Source organism: Labeo rohita, chromosome 8, assembly GCF_022985175.1.
Source record: "Labeo rohita strain BAU-BD-2019 chromosome 8, IGBB_LRoh.1.0, whole genome shotgun sequence".
NCBI classification, from domain to species: Eukaryota; Metazoa; Chordata; class Actinopteri; order Cypriniformes; family Cyprinidae; genus Labeo; species Labeo rohita.
Window position 1 is genome coordinate 21,161,946 of NC_066876.1, and position 20,919 is coordinate 21,182,864.

A 20,919-nucleotide genomic window follows, 5' to 3' on the forward strand; every position below is an offset into this window, starting at 1 on the left:
CATCTTTATATCTGTTTACAAACCTCATTCAGAATTTCATAAATAAACTCATTCAATCTCACATATAAAGCTTTAGTTCTTATAATATTCCATGTGAAGTAGTTGTATTAATCCCGTTCTGTATATTTACACTAACGAAGTAAAATTGTTGGGAAATGGAGCAAACGCTGGGGATTACATAGAGATGTGGTATGACAGACATGTTCACATCTGCAATGTGTGCTCATTTATTTTTAGAAAATGTTCAGAAAGTTCCTTTTTTACTGAATGAGCCCCATGAATAGGGCGGAGTGTCCTTCTTCTGAATAGATCACTGTTTCTGTGGCTGTCCTTTGGGTATTGTGATCAGTAAAAGGAATCTGACTAGTGGTTAGGCATACCAACAATATTTCAAAAGCAACCACACGTATAAAACTGGAATAAAAAATAAATAATAATAATAATAATACACAAACAAAATACAAAATTAAACAACTTTTCCAAAAAAAGACATTGTTTTTTATTTTACTGTCCTAAAAAAAGTGTCCTTGAAATTCCAGCCAGGCTCTGTGCAATTTGTGTCTCCTAAACAGTGTGCTTTTTGTTCGAAAATCATGTTTTTATTTTAAATTTAATGAATTGGAGTAAACACCGTGTTCAAAGACGATTAACCAATACTGGAGCCTATCATGGAAAACTGTGGAAAAAACACACACATATACACAAAATGACAAACCTGAAAAATTATACTTAATTATAAGTGTTTATATTTCAATTATTTATTAATAATATTCTTAAATAATTTATTTGAATAATTTAAAATACTGTATGTATTTTAGGTAGGCGAATCCCTCTGTAAATGACAAACATAAACATGAATGGAGTAAAAACACATTTACATATATAAAATGTTCAACAAGATATTTATAAAACGAGTCCTTTCAGAGATCTAAATTTAAAACTGCCATGTTGACAGGGTAAACTGAAGCTGGCATCTTTCACAGATTAAGAATCGGTCACAATATTTCAGAGCAAAACCTCCAGTCTTTCTGTGACTTACAGCAGCATGAACAATGTGATTGGTCAGTCAGGATTCTGTTGCTCCACCCACTCATGTCCTGATTGGCTCTTTTTCTGTCATTCAAAAAGATGTAACGCAAGTCATCTCATCAGCCAATTCCTCTTCCTCGTGGCTCCTGATCGGCTCCTCGTCACTGTATATGGGTCCCATGTCTGTGTGGTTCAGGAAGCTTTGGCTCTCCTCAGAGCCCCCACGACTCAGGAGATCACTTGCAGCACTTTCCATCTCATCTATGGTCATGTGACAGGCATCTGCAATCTCACGCTTGGCAAAGGCTACAAACTTCGGGTCCTTGGCATACAACCCCAAACCCTCGGAGATCAAGACCTGAGGAAGACAAAAAGAGAAAGATCTGGAGTGACTGAGAGTGACGCCACAACACGTCAAACTCAGATGACATATTACCGTTCAATCATAGAATCCTAAAAAATGCATCACCAACTGTTTTCACTATTGAAAATAATAAGAAATGTTTCTTAAGCATCATGTCATCATATTAAAATGCTTTCTGAAGGATCATGTGACTGTAGTAATGTTATTAAATTATACTATATTACATATCTAACACAGCAGCATTAGTAATTTGATGAAGAGCTCCTGTGTTTGCTTAGATGTTGTTAAGCTACTGTTTCTGTAATGTTCCCTTGACGTTGCTTTAATGTTGTTTTAGTTCTAACATGTTATAATGTTACTCCAATATTGATGTAGTCAAACTGTAATGTGTCTGTAATGTTATTTTGCTATTATTGTAATGTTGCTCTAGTGTTTCTCTGCTCATACCGCTTCTACCAGACTGTCAGCGCTGCCTCTCTTCTCGCTGTAGTGAGGACTGAGTTGGGTGGGGACTCTGAGGGTGGTGTAGGCTCTGTACGGCTGCCCCCCTCCACCCGAAGAGGGTCCCGAGTACCATCCCGAACTGGGTTGCCGAACCGACGCAGGCACTCCGACGGCACCGCCCTTTTTGTCCCAGATGCCCACATTTCCAGCCCCTCCTGCTCCCTCCTCCTCTACCAGGATAAGGGGAGCATAGAGGAGACGACCCCGCCGAGGGCCGGTATTTGCCCAGGAGGCTGTTGAACCCGTGGACGATCTAGCGCTGCTGCGACGAGAATCGTAGCTGCCGTATCCCTAAAAGGGAGAGAGAAACAGAAAGAGTCACACTTTTGTTGAAACTCACTTAATGTCGTGACTCGTTAATATTCAAGGGAGTCACTTCGGTTATAAAAAGCAGTTGACAATCAGGAACTGTGAACTGTGTGAAGATAAGGTGTTTCTTGTGGACGTCTGTGGACGTTTGGAAAACAGAATACTTTTAGAAAATTTTCAAGCTTGTTTAATTTGTCTGCTAAGGCTAATTTCAACAAGTAACATTTTATGCATCCTAAATACATAAATATAAAATATTTTCACACAAAAACAACTCACATTTGGTCACATAGTTTCACAACAATTTATCCCCTTAATAACTTTTTTAAAAATGTATTTACTTAGCAGACATCAGTGTTAGTCAAGCACACATTTGAGTTTTATAGAGTGTTTTCATAACGTGTCATCAGTTGGCCTTATTGGAGACACTTAACGTAATAATGTCAATTATTGCAAGCATTACGCATTTTTTTCAACATATTCAGTTGTACATTAACCGTGCAATCAATGCTGTTGTTTACATCTGCGTATCGCCAATATGGCCATGCATCTGGTGAACTGACCAAACCGTGGTGTACTGCAAACCCTCTATATATACGAGAAGTAATACATAATATATCAAAATTATTTTCACACAATATATATTAAGATATGTGCATTAATTTTGGCCTTTGTTTATTTTCATAGTTGTTAAAGAAGAAGTTCACTTCTAAAACAAAAAATTACATATAATTTACTCACCCCTTGTCATCCAAGATGTTTGTGTCTTTCTTTCTTCAGTTGTAAAGAAATTATGTTTCTTGAGGAAAATATTTCAGGAATTATCTCCATATAGTGGACTTCAATGGTGCCCCAAGTTTGAACTTCCAAAATGCAGTTTAAATGCCGCTTCAAATGGCTCTAAACGATCCCAGCCAAAGAAGAAGGGTCTTATTAGCGAAACAAACAGTCATTTTCTAAACAAATTGACAATTTATATACTTTTTAACCTCAAATGGTCGTCTTCTCTATTCTCTGTAATGCGCAGGCGAACTCTAATATAGTTAGGGTAGGTCGGAAAACTCCCTTCTTGTTTTCTTCTCCAACCTCAAAATCATCCTACATCACTGTTTTACCTTTTTTTGTAAAGGGTGTTTGATCTTCTTTGCATGTTCATTTTGTAAACACTCGGTTGGTACTTCTACAGCGATGTAGGATGATTTTAAAGTTGGAGAAGAAAATGAGAAGGGAGTTTTTATTGACCCAGATTACACAAAGTTCGACAAGACAAGCATTTGAGGTTAAAATCAATTTGTTTAGAAAATAACTGATTGTTTCACTAGATAAGACCCTTCTTCCTCAGTTGGGATCATTTAGAGCTATTTGAAGCTGCATTTAAACTGCATTTTGGAAGTTCAAACTTGGGGCACCATTGAAGTCCACTATATGGAGAACATTCCTGAAATGTTTTCCTCAAAAAACAGAATTTCTTATCGACTGAAGAAAGAAAGACATGAACATATTGGATGACAAGGGGGTGCGTAAATAATCTGTACATTTTTGTTCTGGAAGTGAACTTGTCCATTATTTAATTAAGATTTCATTTGAAAGTCTGGGTCTGGGAAAAGGGTAAGACTATAAAATCAAAAGCATTTGAAAAGCACAATACAATATATGATTATATATTAAAATATATTATATATTGTCACATTACCTGTGAACGTGCTCTGCAGGGTGGGGAGTTCTGATGGTAAGTTCCTGGGATGGGCAGATCATCACTGCTACCTTGCCTTCTTAAACACTGTATGTTAAATGAAGCCTTTCTCCCTGAGAAACAGCCAGAAAATAATGAAAAGCAGTGAAATGCACAATTCCGTCATTTATTACTCACCCTCATGTCATTCCAAACCCGTAAGACCTTTGCGTGTTGAAGACTGATATGGAAGTGAAGAAATTGTTGAAAAGTCACTGTTGTTTTTTTTGCACACAAAAAGTTTTATCATAGCTTCATAAAATTAAGTTTGAAACTGTCACATGGTCTATCTTAAAGATGTCCTTACTATCTTTCTGGGCCTTGAACGTGGTAGAATCACAGCTGTCTATGCAGAATCATAAAGATTTCATCAAAAATATCTTAATTTGTGTTCTGAAGATGGGTTTGGAACAACATGAGGGTAATTAATAACAGAATTTTTATTTTTGGGTGAACTATCCCTTTAAATAAATCACAATTGATGGTTTTACCAGTAGGTGTTGCTGGCAGCAGGCGTCTCCTTGCTGTCCTCCTGCCTTCACCATAACTGTTTCCATAATGATTACCATAGACAGGGTGTCTCATAGAGTGTCCATCATACATGTCTCTATGTCCCTGGAACATTGTGCTGTCCTCTGCATAACCATGCCTGAGGATGAAAAAGATTTAATGGATTAAAATCCAGCATCCAAATATGAATTCATTAATTCAGGCACTGGTAAGACTTTATGCGTACCTTTCTCTAGAGATGACGCTCTCGCTGTCCTCGTCTTTTCCATAGAAGCGCTGCTCTCCAGGGTACTCACCGCCTTCCTCTCTCCGAGATAGTGGAGAGGAGAATCTGTCCCTGGAGTCCCTCCTGAGGGACAAAAGAGGAAAGGCAGTCAGCAGGAGACTGAGAGAACAGCAGACAGGAACAGAGAAGGGTGATGGGTGGGGCTGCTGACTATGCCGAATGCTTACCTTGGGTATTTGTAGTATGATGATCTATCAAACAAACAAATAGTATGTGAAATAAATGAACAATAAATTACATAATTAATATGAGGTTTAATATCAATGCAGAAGAAACAACTAGGTTTACCTTCTGGGCAGCTGGTCAATCACTCCATTCTTGTGTTGGTAATGAAATGAGGAACGCATGCTGTCTCGTCTCCTGAAGTTCTCGTGCTCCAGAGCGCCATTTCCATTCGGTGTTTTTGCGAAGGAGCTCCTACGTCCCAGTCCTCCATTCAAGATGCCATCTCCTGAGACAGGAACAGGAGCACCGCTGGGAGTAGTGGCCAAAGAGGAGCGCCGGCTTTTGATTGAGGGCTCGGTGTGGCCTGCATAGCCATTTTCGTTCTAGCAGTAATATGAGAGAGGAAAAAAACAGATCATTTTTCATCACTGATAATAGTAAGAAATGTTTCTTGGGCATCAAATCAGCACTGAAGACTGTAAGAATTTGCTTGTGGCTGAACCCATACAAAAGCAGAAACAAACAGTGGCCCAGTGGCCTAATGGATAAGGCATCAGCCTCCGGAGCTGGGGATTGTGGGTTCAAGTCCCACCTGGGTCGTGAGCATTTTAATGTTGTTAGCAATGCTCATAACACTTTAAAAACGTGCTGCAAAAATGACTTTAAGGACAAATTACTTAGCTTACCCTACAGTTGGTGTACTTTAACTAAGGAGAGCAACTATTGGCAATCATGTACTCTATGATTGACGTGTAAACTAATTATACACCTAGATATACGGTGAATGCTGACAATTTGAATGGCTACGGGAAGGGAATGCATTAGTTGATATTCTCATTTAACCAACCAAACCACAACATCTACACCTACACCACAAAATTCTCAGCCTAAACTTCCATTCATTACCTGATATCTGCTCCTGCCTGGTACTCAAATTACAATCCGTCTCAATAGACCATGTGCCTCATTACTCTGAATAACGATCTAAGCCTTCTGTCTCTGACTATTTGGATATAATGGACTATTTTCTATTCAGCCAATTTATAGGATGTGCTCAGTGTGCTTCAGTTAATTGATTGAAAAACAGAGCAATTAAGTTTTTGTGCTCCAAAATAATACTGATGGTCCAAGTGATGAGCACCTTATAACGAGCATCATCCTCCTCTTGCTCCTCCTCCAGACCCTCCTCTTCCTCCTCCAGATCTTCGTTCATGGCCAGTCTCATTTCTGGCCCCAGGTCCTGTAGTGTTCGCAGCCCCGCCTGACACAGATGCACGCGGAAAGAGACAGGTACCACAGTATATATGCAGCTCACCAAATCACCAAAAACATTGAGGAAAATACATTATGTAACAATTCAGACACCACTAAATGTTGGTCCAACAATTTAACAGGTAAGGTTTTAGGCATATAGGTTAGTGAAAGAATGGGAGAGACCCAGTGGCCTAATGGATAAGGCATCAGCCTCCGGAGCTGGGGATTGTGGGTTCAAGTCCCACCTGGGTCGCAGACCATAAAACTTGTGTGGAAAACAGAAAATTTAAGTTGAAGATGTTGTCCTGCTGGGTGAACTTATGAAAGAAGGCATGATTGTTAGAACGTTGAAGAGAGTCGTGCTTGATAAATTTGCTGAGATCATGTGAGAAGGACAGAGGCTGTAAACATGAGTGGTCATTTAAAACCAAATAGGGCTAGAAGAGAAAATCAAAGTAGTGTTGTTACCATGGCTTGTACTTACTATTACTGAGGCTAAATATAAAAGCCAAAAACAGGCCCAGTGGCCTAATGGGTATAACATCAGCCTCCAGAGCCCCACCTGGGTTGCAAAACATCAAACTTGTGTAGCATCTTAATATTTAAGTAAAAACTGCAGTCCTGCTTGATGAAATTACTAAAGCCCTGTTGAATTCACGGTTTATAGTTAGCATTATTGACTGAGACTACATGGACAAAGCTAAAAGTAATGCTCAGAGACCTAATAGATATGACATCAGCCTCTAGAGTCTAGAGGTGGGAATTGTGGGTTTAAGTCCCACTTGGCAATTCTTGCAATTCTAAAAATTTGTGTTTCCACTGAAAATTGCTATTATCAGCCATTTGGCTCAACCTGAACCAGGTCAAAGAAAAACTGACTGTTGGAATGTTAAAGCGAGTCCTGCTTGATGAATTAGCTGAGATCATATGAGAGAGACTGAGGCTGTAAACATAATGACTGGTCATTTAAAACCAAGCAGGGCTAGAAGACAAAAACAAAAATAGTGTTGTTATCATGGCTTGTACTTACTATTACTGAGGCTAAATATAAAACACAGAAAAAGGCCCAGTGGCCTAATGGATAAGGCATCAGCCTCCGGAGCTGGGGATTGTGGGTTCAAATCCCACCTGGGTCACAAAACATAAAACTTGTGTAGAATCTGAATCTTTAAGTAAAAATGTTGAAATTAAAGTAAAAACTCCAGTCATGCTTGATGAAATTGCTAAAATCATATGAGAAGGCCTAAGTTTGCAAACATAATGACCATTCAAAACCAAGTAGCGCTACAAGAGATAATCACAGGCCTGTTAGATTCATGGTTTATACTTAGCATTATTGACTGAGGCTACACGGACAAAGCTAAAAGTAAGGCTCAGAGGCCTAATAGATATGACATCAGCCTCTAGAGTCTAGAGGTGGGGATTGTGGGTTCAAGTCCCATTTGGGTTGCAAACCTTAAAATGTGTGTTGCCACCAAAAATTCTAATTAAAATTGTTATTATCAGCCACTTGGGTCAACCTGAATCAGGTCAAAGAAAACCTGACTGTTAGAATGTTGAAGTGAGTCCTGCTTGATGAATTTGCTCAGATCATATGAGAAGGACTGAGGTTGTAAACATAACAATTGGTAATTTAAAACCAAGAAGGGGTGAAAGAGAAAATAAAAAAACTGTTACACTATCATGGCTTGTACTAACTATTACTGAGACTAAATATCAACTTCTTAAAAAGGCCCAGTGGCCTAATGGATAAGGCATCAGCCTCAGGAGCTGTGAGTTGTGGATTCAAGTCCCACCTGGGTTGCTGACAGTAAATTTGTGTTGCCAAAGAAAATGTAAGTTAAAATTGTAGAAAACTGACATCATTAACCTATCAAACCTAAGCTGTCTGTAAAATGAAGCTGAAGCCAAAATTATGGCAAACATATTAGATGTTGTTTTTATGCTTTATACTTAGAATTCATGGCGAAGGCTAAAATAAGTGGTCTAATGGATAAGAGATAAGGCATCAGCCTCTGGAGCTGGGGATTGTGAGTTCAAGTCCCACCTGGGTCATGAGAACTAGCTCCTTTGTATAGGATGGAATGTCTATTGCACAATGTTTTCTCTAAGACTGGCAGATTGTGAACAAAGCAACCTGTAAGAATGATGAAATGCATGCAGCATGGACACAAACCCACACAAGTAACCTCAACCTACCAATGACAGCACACCCACAGAGAATAATAAAAAGAGCCTGTGTAAGGTGATACTAGGCATGAAGACAGCCAGGATCACAGCTCTATAGTTAAAGCTTTTGTTAGTTTAGTCTGCTGCAGTGTATCATCTCTCAATGTGGGATTTGAACGAACCCATTAAATGATTGTCAACTCATCTGTCTTTGCGATTTCATTTTGTGCAAGTGCAGGACATTTTGCATAAAATGTGTGATTTAGCAAATGCAAGGCTATTATTGTGTCTAGATGTATTGGAAATGTCTCTACAGAAATAAAATGCAGAAGCTGGGATAGAGATCTACCTGTAGAGCGGAAGGGTTACGATTCTCTGAATCTCCCAGACCCACGTTTTCTTTCCTTTTCCGAAACTTCCTGAAATAGTCCTGGATCAAGAACGTGGCGTAGAATTTACCCACAGTCACTTCCTCCTCTGTGAAAGAACCAACATAGAATGTTGCAAATAAAACAGCACAAAAAGTTTACAAATATTTCTCATGCTCATAGGATTATAAATAAATTTCAAATTTTGCAAAACCCTGGTGCATTGTGGTAATTTTACTTACTTAAAGAACTAGATAAAGGAACTCACCAGCAGGGGGTGGAATAACCTCATCCAATATTTTGGGTTTTATTCTTTTCCAGATCTTCTTAATGATGATTCTTAACTCTTCGTTCTCTTGATCAGCATTCCCTGAGACAACGCATTAAAGCCAAATCAGCTTACATGGGTACCTAACACCATTTCCTATTTTACACAGTCTCAGATTGTCTTATTCACTCTTTAAAAGTTTTAATGCATATTATTATTCTGCATGGTAACCTATATTTTTGTACATGGTTGAATTCAGTGATGTTTCATTTGAAAAACAAAAACGACAATGAACGAAGCGCTCCAGTATTCATATGCAAAGCACACCTTCATATGAATCATCTGTAGTTCAAACAGAGAGGTGAAGTGGATAAGTATGCAGAGGGTGTGTGTGTTTGTGTGTTCACTCATACTGACCCTCAGTTTTAATTTTCAGAGCAGTTCTGACCAGGGCAAACAGGGTGGCGTTGAAGGTCACCGTACCGTCACTGTTCAGGGGCATATTCATGGCAACCAGCCTCTGACAAAAAGTTAAAGAGATAGTAAGAGAAAGAGAATAGGGGAAAAGACCAATTTTGAATTTTATGTGCGTGTTTGTACCTTGCAAGCCACACGATGAGGACAGAGCTTCCCAAATCCAAGTGGCGGTTGGATTCTCCTGAGCAAAGCCACTACATCCAAATGCTTTATACGACCCCTGGAAACATGTTTACTTAGACTTGAAGCATTTTTTTGGTTACATAAAAAGGCACTAGAAAGAGACTGACAATCTTACTTGGCTTCAGGGTCGTACTCTGACCAGATCCTTTTAAATTCATCCAGATGATGTGGTCCGAGAATTGACCAATCACGAGTCAGATAGTCAAAATTGTCCATAATGACAGCAACAAACAGATTAATAATCTGAAAAAGCACAAAAACAAAGCACTGAAAACATTTCAGCCAAAAAATTAAATGTTAAAAAAAAATGTTAAGAACAAAAACATTTTTAGTTTTTAATAAAAGCTGGGAAACTACACAGCCACAATGTAACTACATGACAAAAGCTATCAAGGAAAAGTTATGAAGAATAGAGTTAATTTAATAATCAACAACATTTACCAGGAAGGCGCAAAGCATAAAGAAACTGATAAAATAGACAATGGCAAAGTTGCTGCCGCATGTGAATTCTTCCCCCGGCTCAGAGTCAGACTCTGGGTCACAGCGCTTTCCTGGAAGACTGGCCAACATGATCTCCTGCCACGCTTCACCCGTTGCACACCTGCACGTGAAGAGCACAAACTTTACATTTATGCATTTAGCAGACATTTTTTAAAACAACTTACGTTGCACTGAAGGTATGCATTATTATCAGTTCATGCATTTCCTGGGAATCAAATCTATGAACTTGATGTTGCTAGCACTATGCTCTCACCTGAAAAGAAGCAGCACAGCCTGTGGAAAAGTCTGAAAATTGTTGTTTCTGTTGATTTGTGTATGGTCCTGCATGGCAATCTTTCCAAAAGTCTGATGAATAGAGCAACTGATTAGTTGTTTCTTTAAAAAAACAACAGATATAGCATAGACTACAAATATAGCAAAGCAAAAATGTAAAATATAAAAATATTATTAAAAAAATAATCTATACATTTTCCAAGCCTTCAATTACCTGCATTCCAATCACAGCATAGATGAAGAAGATCATAGCAATCAGAAGAGCAACATACGGCAGAGCCTGAGGGACAACAAGTACAGTTAGACTACAACATTTGCTTCAAATATGAAAAATATTTTAGTAATCATTGTCTTCTGACCTGGAGTGATTTCACAAAAGTCCAGAGGAGGGTCCGAATGCCCTCTCCCTTGCTGAGCAACTTAACCAATCGCATTACACGAAACAGGCGGAAGAAAGTAATGGATACACGAGAGCTGTCCTCTGAGCTCTAAGGAGAAAGAAAGGAGAAACGTTTTTTTTCATAATGTGCCCTATAGGAAACTATGGAAGCCTGTTTCCACCACTGAATAAAAAAAGTTTACATCTCACAATATTGACTTCGTGTCACTTTTCTTGGAATAGCGAGTTATGAAGTCAGAATTGCAAGACAAACTCGCAACTGACTTTTTTGAGTTTATATCTCGCAATTGTGACATTTTTTTAATTCTGAGAAAGTCAGAATTGTGAGAAATAAAGGCAGAATTGCGAAAAATACAGTCAGAATTGTAAAAAATGTCCTGCAGTTGTGACTTTTTTCTCAGTACTGTGAAATATAAACTCGCAATTGCAAGTTATAAAGTCAGAATTGTGAGATAGAAACTCGCAATTCTGAGAAATTAAGTCAGAAATGCGTGTTATAAACTGCAGTTGCGAGTTATAGAGTCAGAATTGCGGGACAAACTTGGAATTCTGAAAAATAAACTTGCAATTCTGAGAAATACTTTTGCGAGCTGTGATTTTTTTTCTCAGAATTGTGAGTGTATATCGGAATTATGAGATATAAACAAGAGAACATATCTTTTTTTTTTTTACCCTCAAAACCGGACTTTATAACTTGCAATTGTGAGTTTATATCTCACAATTCTGAGAAAAAAGTCAAAATTGTGAGAAAAAAGTCAGAATTGAGATATACAAACTTACATTGCGAGAAAAAAATCTGAATTGCGAGAATATTTCTATTGCTGTCATAGTCTCATAATCTCTCATCTCTTTCAAAATTCTGAGAATTTTTTATTTTTTATTCAGTGGTAGAAACAGGCTTCCATAACATACAATGTGATTCTAATTTGTACATTAAATATTAGAGAGCTAATATCTGCATTAAACACAAATATAATCATTATTAGAATCCAATAAGACTCAAATTCTATAATTTATACAAATCACCACTGAAATTACCCTGAACTGCACAATATGTCAAGTAATCTGTACTAGTTTAGCCTATCTTATAGAACTGTATCTATTTCAATCCAGTTGGTTGCATAAGGAAAAGAGGAACTTACGCTGAACTCTGTGACTACAATGTCCACCACACTTCCCACCACAATCAGAGCATCAAAGGAATTCCATGCATCAGTAAAGTAATGCTGCAGAATGGAAAAAACAACTAAAATCAATCAGATATTAAAAACACACTTGAAAAGTTCAAGATGAAATAAAGCTTCAGAATGAATGGTTTGAGAAGGGTTCAATGATTTTAAGACATCTGTAAGTGAAAGGACTGACCCTGAGTCTGAGAGCCATCAGTTTAATGATCATCTCCACAGTGAAAAGGCCAGTGAAAACCATATTGAGGATGTCCATCACGTAACTAAAAAGTTTTGACTGGTCATAGTGCTGTGGAAGAATCCAGAGAGAGTGTGGTTTTACATTCAGCATTTATCTCAGTATCAGCCTCAAATCTTTTGGTCTTAATTTAATACTTCATAGACCCATATGTTTAGGTTAATGTCAATTTATTAAGGCATTCTCTCTCAAATGGTGCTACTCAATACTATTTTAACATGCACTGGCTTCAAGGTTTATGTTGGATTTTAAATACGCTCATATAAGCTCAGATTCACAATAGCAAAAATAGACTAAAATGTCGTTGTCTGTGGTTCTACATGCTGATTATACAGCTTTTGTAAGACTTGTCAGACTCAGCTGTTTACCTGCACAGCCAGAGTAACAGTGTTGAGGAGAATCAGCACAAACATGATGTACTCAAACCCTGTGGAGTTGATTATAGACCAGAACTTGTACTGCACTGGGTTTTTTGGGGATGTACAGCTTCAGCGGCTGGGCCTTTAGGGCGTATTCCACACACTGTCTCTGTAAGTAACAAAAAAAAAGGAGACGTATGTGAGAAAGTACACACTGGACTGCAGTAGTGCACAACTGGAATGGGCTGTTATTCAAAATGAAAAGTCAACCTGAAATCTTATATACTCATTCTTAATACACATTTCAGTTTTATCTGTGCATATTATTCAAAAGAAGTAATGTGTATAATTGTATTCATTAATCAACAATAATATGTCACCTCACAGAGGTAAAACTGGTTGCAAACTTAAATGTAAAATGTGAAATACTGGAGCATGTAAAATATTCTTTAAAACAGCTTTTCATCCGACCTGATTTTTATCCAGCTCACAGTTCTTGAATTCAGCCTCTCCTTGTTCACGAAAAGTGATGATGACAAAACCCACAAAGATGTTCATCATAAAGAATGCGATGATGATGATGTAAATAATGAAGAATATAGAGATCTCCACGCGGTAGTTGTAAATGGGGCCGTGATTCTCTGCATTGGCATCGATGGCTTTGTAGAGCAGCCTGAATGAGGAAAAACAGGATGTGGAGCATATTGCGTAAACATGGTCATGGTGACCTTCAGTGACATATGGAGGAAGATGTCAGAGGAGCAGACTCACGCTGGCCAGCCCTCAAACGTGGAGACTGTAAACAGGGCCATCATTCCCATCAGTACATTATCGAAGTTGAAGTCGCTGTTGATCCAGATCCTCTCTCTCACCATTGGATGACTCACATCTCCGTCTTTATACACCACGAATGTGCCCCTGTGTCACACAAACACACACACACAATTTGCAGGCACATAAACCACGAACACTCATGACACATAAGCACACATGCTGCCCAAAGGCACACACATGTGCTTAATGTAAGAACAGAATTAAACAGCAATGAAATATGACATACTTGCACTGTTCTGGGGTGTTTTTAGCTTCATCTGTGCAACGATAAAATTTGCCCTATAAAATACAACGGTACATTAGTATACATTAATGTATATATGCTAATGTTAAACTTGTGAGAGCACAGGATGTAGACAATCAGTCTATAATGCAGTGTGTGTTTTACCTTGAAAAGCTGAACACCGATGCAGGCAAACATGAACTGAAGCAGTGTGGTGACGATCATGATGTTCCCAATGGTCCTTATGGCCACAAACACACACTGTACCACATGCTACACAAACAGAGAGAGAAAGAGATAATAATGACAGAGAAACACTCAAACAATTCTGTGAATATGTATAACACTACCGTTAAAAAGTTTGGGGTCAGTAAGACTGCTGTTTTTATCAAATTAATACTTTGATTTAGCAAAGATGTATTAAAGGGATAGTTCACCCAAAAACTTAAATTCTGCCATTAGTTACTCACCCTCATGTCGTTCCAAACCCGTAAGACCTTCATTCATCTTTGGAACACAAATGAAGATATTTTTGATGAAATCCAAGAGCTTTCTGACCCTGCATAGACAGTAATGCAACAACTATGTTCACGGCCCAGAAAGGTAGTAAGGACATCGTTAAAATAGTCCATGTGACATCAGTGGTTCAATTATAAGAGAATACTGTGAGAATACTTTTTGTGTGCAAAGAAAACAAAAATAACGATTGTTACTTTCTTGAACGTGTTAAAGACTGACATGGAAGAAAAGTGATTGTTGAATAAAGTTGTTATTTTTGTTTTATTTGCACACAAATAGTATTCTCGTAGATTCATAAAATTATGATTGAACCACTGATGTCACATGGACTATTTTAACAATGTCCTTACTACCTTTCTGGGTCTTGAACTTGTCAGTAGTGTCACTGTCTGTGCAGGGTCAAAAAAACACTTGTATTTCATCAAAAATATCCTAATTTGTGTTCCGAAGATGAACGATGGTTTCACGGTTCGGGAACAACATGAGGCTGAGTAATTCATGTCAGAATTTTCATTTTTGGGTGAATAACCCTAGTAAAAAAATATATAAAATATTTAAAAAATTTGTTTCATGCTAAGTACACTACAAATACATTTACATATTATGTACTTAATAAAAAATACCCTGCAAATGTACCTTTATTATACTAAACTGGTATAATTAAAGTCTGCTAAACTAATTTTGCAATTAACACACTTGAATTGTGAGGAAGTAGTGCTGAATTCCAACTAAAGATATACTTTAGTATATATGATTATGCTAAAGCGGAACTATTGTAAGTATACATTAAGTACACTTTAAATATTTTGCATTTAAAGACAGATACTATTTAAAAATCATACAATCCTCAACAGAGACGTTAAAACGTATTTTAGGCTTAATATTAAAAAACGTGCTTTGTGCACAAGTTGTACTCCAAGTAAAGTTTAATTCAAATTTTTATATCAGTAAGTCTCAAGCAATATGTCAGTAATTATAAACCTGAACTATACTTAGTATAAAATAAATACATTTTAAATCGATTACTTTTTTTACAATGGTATCCCTTTAAGTTTATCAAAAGTGACATATTTATTGACGAATATTACAAAATATTTATTTTTTGTTCTTTTGAAATTTCTGTTTATCAAATCATTTAGAAAAAAAATTGTTTCCACAAAATATTAATCCGTACAAATGTTTTTAAACTCCAAATCAGAATTTTAGAATGACTTCTGAAGGATCATGTGACACTGAAGACTGGAATAATGGCTTATTTTAAACTGTAATAATATTATAATATTTCAGTTTTTACTGTATTTTGAATCAAATAAATTCAGTTTTAGTGAACATAAAGAGCTTCTTTCAAAATCTTACAGAGCCCAAACTTTAGAATGTACTAAAAATTAGAGGTTGTAAATATGAAGAGAAACAAGGTTTTTCAGGCAAAGTAAAGGAAAGAGGAAATGTTGTCAGAATTGGAAAATTACATATGTATATGCCTGTAATTTTTTTTGGCAACAACTACATGTGCAGAAAAAAAACACAAACACAAACACACTAAAAGCTGTACCTTGAGTCCTTTGGCTCTGTTGATCGCACGAAGAGGCCTTAATACTCTGAGCACCCTTAGGATCTTCACTACAGAGATGGCACTCGAACTAAGAGAAAAAACCAGGAGAGGTTTGACTTTGTGTGGACTTCTTTCGTCTTCAGTGTCTCTAACAGTGTGATTTATATGGTTTCACAAGCAGTCAAGTCATATAATACCCCTTTCACATCACTTCACTTTTTCATATAATTTTGCACCAAATATGCAAATGAATAGTTGAAAACATTTGGGGATCAGCCTTCTATTTATTTAATTATTTTCACATTTGCACTGCATTCAAAGCGGAGATGGGATTGGGAACCATCTTCATTCATCCACCAGAGGGCGATGTATACACTTACATACACCAATCAATACATCAGATATCTTACAGATTCACAAATATGATATGAACAGGGATCTTTTGATACCTATATGAGTGTAGTGGACTTACTGTAAGAAGAAGGAGACCAGAGACACACTGACCACCAAAAGATCCAACAAATTAAACCAGTTTCTACAGAAGGAACCCTTATGGAGGAATGCGCCATGCACTGTCATCTACAGAGAGAAAAAGGAAGGGAAATTTGAAGAAACGTGAGGGTATTTTAGTGTACTTGTTTACAAAATTGATTGATTAATTAGTACCTTCAGTAAGATCTCCACAGTGAATATAGAAGTGAAAGCATAATCAGCATAACCCAACACCTGTAGAGAGAACAAAAATTAGTTCCCCTGATATGAAAAATTATTTTTCACTACTACAAATGATGCCTGGTGACAGATTTGTTTGTGTATATGTGAATTAGACAAGTAGAACACATTCCTGGAGCATCCATTATTGTTTAAAATTCAATCTGAGCTCTCACTATAATGTCTTCCTAAACCTTCAGGGAAATAATAGGCTGATAACCATGTTGTTCAAGCCCTTGACCTCAGTTCTGTCCCCAAACTTCAACTCTGATTGGTTGATCCCAATGTTGTTCCAGGACTAGCAAGGATGCTGATCCAAAAGCATGTCCTACTTAGGTAAATCATGTTAAGCTATATGTTTATGTGCGTGTGTGTGTGTTTGACGGTCAGCTGATTGAAGGATGGCGTTCCCCAGCTGGCTCTGAAGAGCTCGTCCAACATGCCAATCAGGACAGCTGCAGTAAATAACTATTTATGATGCTGCTTGTGTGTCAGCAGGAAACTCACATTGTTCCTGAAGGAGTGAGCTCTGATAGGATCCTCCGCAGCCAGAGAAATGCTGCTGAGAATGATGAAGACCAGGATGAGATTAGTGAAGATGTGGTGATGGATCAGGGTATGGCAGCCCACTCTTATTCTGAAGGGAGACACAAAGATAACTGCGGTAAGCTGTGTGTGGTCTACATGGTTCAAAACATTTTATTTCTAATTTATTCTCCACGTTGCTCAAATCAAGAGGCGCATGATGAAACATAAAACAGAGGAATTTTACACAATCATGAATATGCTGTGTCCAAAACCACCCGTTAACAAGTACACAGCGAATGTCACATAAATCACTACTGAGTGAGTGAAAATTAGTATTTGGATGCATTTCCAGACATTATTCTGCATTCTGAATTATGCTACATATGTGTTAGATTCCAAATGATAAGAAAACAAAAATAACACATATTTGAGTCAGATATAATTTTTGCTGTTTATCTTAAAGTTAAAAAGATTTGACTTGTTTACTGAAGACAGATTGACTGGCTGGTACCCCTGGAAAATTTACCATAAGAAGTTTATTTAGGAAGCCAAATTGTTTTTTTTTAAATAACTCCAAAACTTTGTTCTGATACATTCCTGCTAAAAAAAAAGAGAAACAAAAACACAATTTCTATTTTTAAGGTGGAGTAAGTGCCAAAAATAAAATATATGGGGAAAACATATATTCTTAAGATATTTTAATAATATAATAAATATAATCTAATTCTTATTATTACCTTATTTTATTATTATTTTATTTTGGAACAGTTGTGGAATACTTGGGATTCTCATGGTAAATAAAATTATATAAAGAAAAATATGTACACAAATGTATGGAAGTCTGTTTTCTGACACTGAATAAAAAAAAAAAAAAAAAGGTAATTGCGACTTTTTATTGCACAATTCAGAGTTTTTTCTGAGAATTGTGAGATATAAACTCTCAATTCTTAGAAATAAAGTTCTGAGTTTATTTCTCAGAATTGTGCGATATAAATTCTGACATTTTTTCTCTTAATATCTCGTAATTGTGACTTTTTCTCAGAATTACGAGTTTATATCTCACAATTCTGACCTTATAACATGCAATTGCAAGTCAGAATTGTGAGATAAACTTGTAATTCTGAGAACATATCAGTCTTTTTCCCCCTCAAAACTGGTCTTTATAACTCACAACTGCACACAATTCTGAGATAAAAAGTCGGAATAACCTTTTTTTTAAATTTTTTATTCAGTGGAAGAAATGGGCTTCCATACAAAGGTGTATATAAAATTGTAACAAAGATTTAACTGATCACACAAAAACATATTTTTTCAAAATTTAGTCACCCATATGCCATTTCAAAACTTTATGACCTACTGTCTTCTATGCCAAAAAAGTTAATTTGAAGAATGTTACCAAACCGTTTAGATTGACTTCCATTGTCTGGATAAGGGGTGGCGAACGTCGGTCCTGGAGAGCCGCAGCCCTGCAGAGTTTTGCTTCAACCCTAATCAAACGCACCTGAACAAGCTAATCAAGGTTTGAAGGGTTACTAGAAAGCTACAGGCAGGTGAATTTTAAGGGTTGGAGCTGAACTCAGGACTCAGGACCAGAGTTCGCCACCCCTGGTCTGGATGAAAAAACACAGACTCAGTATTTCTCAAAATATTTCTTTTGAGCTCCGCAGAGGAAAATAAGTCATACAGGCTTGGAATGACAGTAAATTATGACAGAACTGATTTTTTTGGGTTAAACTATCTCTTTAAATGGTCAAGTGTGTTTAAAGTGCCCACTCACGGGTTGGTCTTGCTGAGGCAGAAGAATGCACTGCCCTCTGGGATTGGTAGAACTTTCTCTTTAGGAGGAGCGAAGTCAGCAACATTGAGCTGAGTTTTTCCTTCTTCCAGCAGGGAAGAACAGAAAGAAAAAGAGAGGGAGAGATAGACAGTGGGAAACTGAGTTAATAAGATCACAATCTAGCTCTATCACCACTGTAGCCAACACTAAACCTCAGGACACTCAGCAAGAGGGACTGTTAGTGCAATGAGTGTGTGCCATAAGATGAGTAATTATGGTCACAAACGTCTTCTAAATCACTACAAAACATTTCAGAATAAACAAACTGTTCCGAAGCAGTATGCATGTATCTAATGCCAATGGACTTTACCTTCGTCATCTCCCTCCTCAGGCTCCTCCTCTTCCTCGTACTCATCTTCTATGTCCACCTGTTGTAAACAGAATGAAAGAAAGACCTCAGTGTGAAAATTATCCAACAACAACAATGACAGAGGAGTGTGATTTCCATACCTTCACCTCTTCTTTCTCTCCTTCACCTTCACCTTCACCTTCACCTTCACCTTCACCTTCTCCCTCTTTTTTTTCTCTGTCAGGATCAACAGAACCGCATATCATAATTTTTGTTTGTTTTTGGATTTACAGTACAGTGAGTAAGAATGCATAACAATCAGTAAAATTTTGAAATGATGGTTTATTTTCCTTTTGCTTTAATGAAAGAATTTTCATTCTTATTAGTTCATTAGGTGTCTGTTTTAGATTTGAATCTCAGATTTTTAGTGTGAACTTTTTGACCCACAGTGTATGTTTAAGAATGGTACATATACATTCTGTCATATGTAGATAGATAAGTTGAGATTGGTTTATATGAGCTGAGATTATTTAAAAACACACTCATTCTTCTTTTCGTCTCCATCCCCTCCTGCTAAGTTATCGACAGCGATGGCCAAGAAGACGTTCAGGAGGATATCTTAGAGAGCCAAGGTTAAGACCCAACAAACGCACAAACAGAAAGATAACAAACCATGACCAACATCAACAACAAAACAGAAATCACGATGGTGAGATACATTTGCTTTTTAATCAGTGAAAAACAACATCTGTTGTTGAAATAATGCTAAAGGGAACCCCAGGTATTAAGACTTGTATACAGTAAATGATGTATCTTACTGAAATATGTATTAGAAAACCCACAACAATTTTACGCTATTTAAAAAATCCACATCGTTTTATACATATTTTGGACTATGGGAGGCGCTATTATTTTGTTGGCATCAAATGTTCGCACTCGGTGAGCTACTTCCGCTATCTGTTGTTATTTTTACAGCAACACAACTTTAAATACACAACTCGGAAAATAAAATATTGATACGATGGCGCATTGTGCGGTGTGCGGTAAGATTTCACTGCTTTTTCTACCAATAAGAAGAAGAAAAAAGAATGGGAAAACGTCTGTGGGTGACTAAAACTTCATAAAGACCCACGTTTTTCTCTCCACTTTATCCCTGATGCCTTTGAGGCTTTTAGTAGACCACAGCCTCAGAAAAAGCTTACAAATGGCAGAGACAAGAAACGCTAGATGCCATCTACATGCTGTTGGGATAAAAATAGCAACAGGTAGTGCCAGTAGCTCACAGAGTGCAACCATTTGACATCATCGAAATAATGTTAAAATGATCTAAATAATAGTCTAAAGTATGTACAAAACGATGTGGATTTTTAAATAATGTAAATCTTTCATGGGTTTCTACTGCATATTTCAGTAAGAGATATAATTTAAGCTATTTTAAAGGGGTCATCGGATTCCAAATTCAGTTTTACATGTTGTTTGAACATAAATGTTGGCAGTATGTGTACACATCTACCCTATAATGACAAAAATCCACCCAGTGGTTTTTAATTAATCTGTAAAAATAATTTCCCCTTTTTCAAATCAAGCAATTCTCAGCTTCTTGCCTGTGTGACGTCATACCGACAGAGGCTGCTCCCATGATAGTTTGATTGACACTGCCATCTTACCTCAGACCTGAATGAGCTGTTACAGTCCAATCGCCATTTTTTCGATACCAGAGCAGGGATGTAGACAAGAATGGCTCCTAAGCGATTGAGGTGTTCTGTTGTTGGATGTAATAATGAACATAGTGGTCGTTATTTACTCCCGACATCTGAGCCGCTGAAGATGCAGTGGATTACATTTGTTTG

General features: G+C 37.2%; 1 protein-coding gene and 3 non-coding genes across 4 annotated transcripts in view; 3 read left to right on the forward strand and 1 right to left on the reverse strand.

The window, feature by feature from the left end:
* Positions 1–16: 16 nt before the first annotated feature.
* cacna1fb (calcium channel, voltage-dependent, L type, alpha 1F subunit) overlaps positions 17–20,919 on the reverse strand; it is a 51,055-nt gene continuing 30,152 nt past the window's right edge. The window contains 33 exon segments of the mRNA XM_051117547.1: positions 17–1,387; positions 1,841–2,188; positions 3,900–4,012; positions 4,430–4,587; positions 4,675–4,797; positions 4,902–4,925; positions 5,023–5,282; positions 6,041–6,160; positions 8,672–8,799; positions 8,959–9,060; positions 9,376–9,478; positions 9,559–9,655; positions 9,734–9,861; positions 10,060–10,219; positions 10,373–10,464; positions 10,607–10,672; positions 10,752–10,880; positions 11,935–12,018; positions 12,158–12,268; positions 12,586–12,693; positions 12,695–12,745; positions 13,048–13,249; positions 13,348–13,494; positions 13,637–13,689; positions 13,799–13,906; positions 15,705–15,792; positions 16,177–16,283; positions 16,371–16,430; positions 16,923–17,052; positions 18,721–18,823; positions 19,091–19,148; positions 19,231–19,306; positions 19,612–19,687. Coding sequence (XP_050973504.1) covers positions 1,121–1,387; positions 1,841–2,188; positions 3,900–4,012; positions 4,430–4,587; positions 4,675–4,797; positions 4,902–4,925; positions 5,023–5,282; positions 6,041–6,160; positions 8,672–8,799; positions 8,959–9,060; positions 9,376–9,478; positions 9,559–9,655; positions 9,734–9,861; positions 10,060–10,219; positions 10,373–10,464; positions 10,607–10,672; positions 10,752–10,880; positions 11,935–12,018; positions 12,158–12,268; positions 12,586–12,693; positions 12,695–12,745; positions 13,048–13,249; positions 13,348–13,494; positions 13,637–13,689; positions 13,799–13,906; positions 15,705–15,792; positions 16,177–16,283; positions 16,371–16,430; positions 16,923–17,052; positions 18,721–18,823; positions 19,091–19,148; positions 19,231–19,306; positions 19,612–19,687 — 3,980 coding nt within the window. The 3' untranslated portion in view covers positions 17–1,120.
* Positions 5,427–5,499, forward strand: trnar-ccg (transfer RNA arginine (anticodon CCG)). The gene has a single exon. It is a non-coding gene; the product is annotated as a tRNA-Arg (tRNA).
* Positions 6,334–6,406, forward strand: trnar-ccg (transfer RNA arginine (anticodon CCG)). The gene has a single exon. It is a non-coding gene; the product is annotated as a tRNA-Arg (tRNA).
* On the forward strand, positions 7,217–7,289 carry trnar-ccg (transfer RNA arginine (anticodon CCG)). The gene has a single exon. It is a non-coding gene; the product is annotated as a tRNA-Arg (tRNA).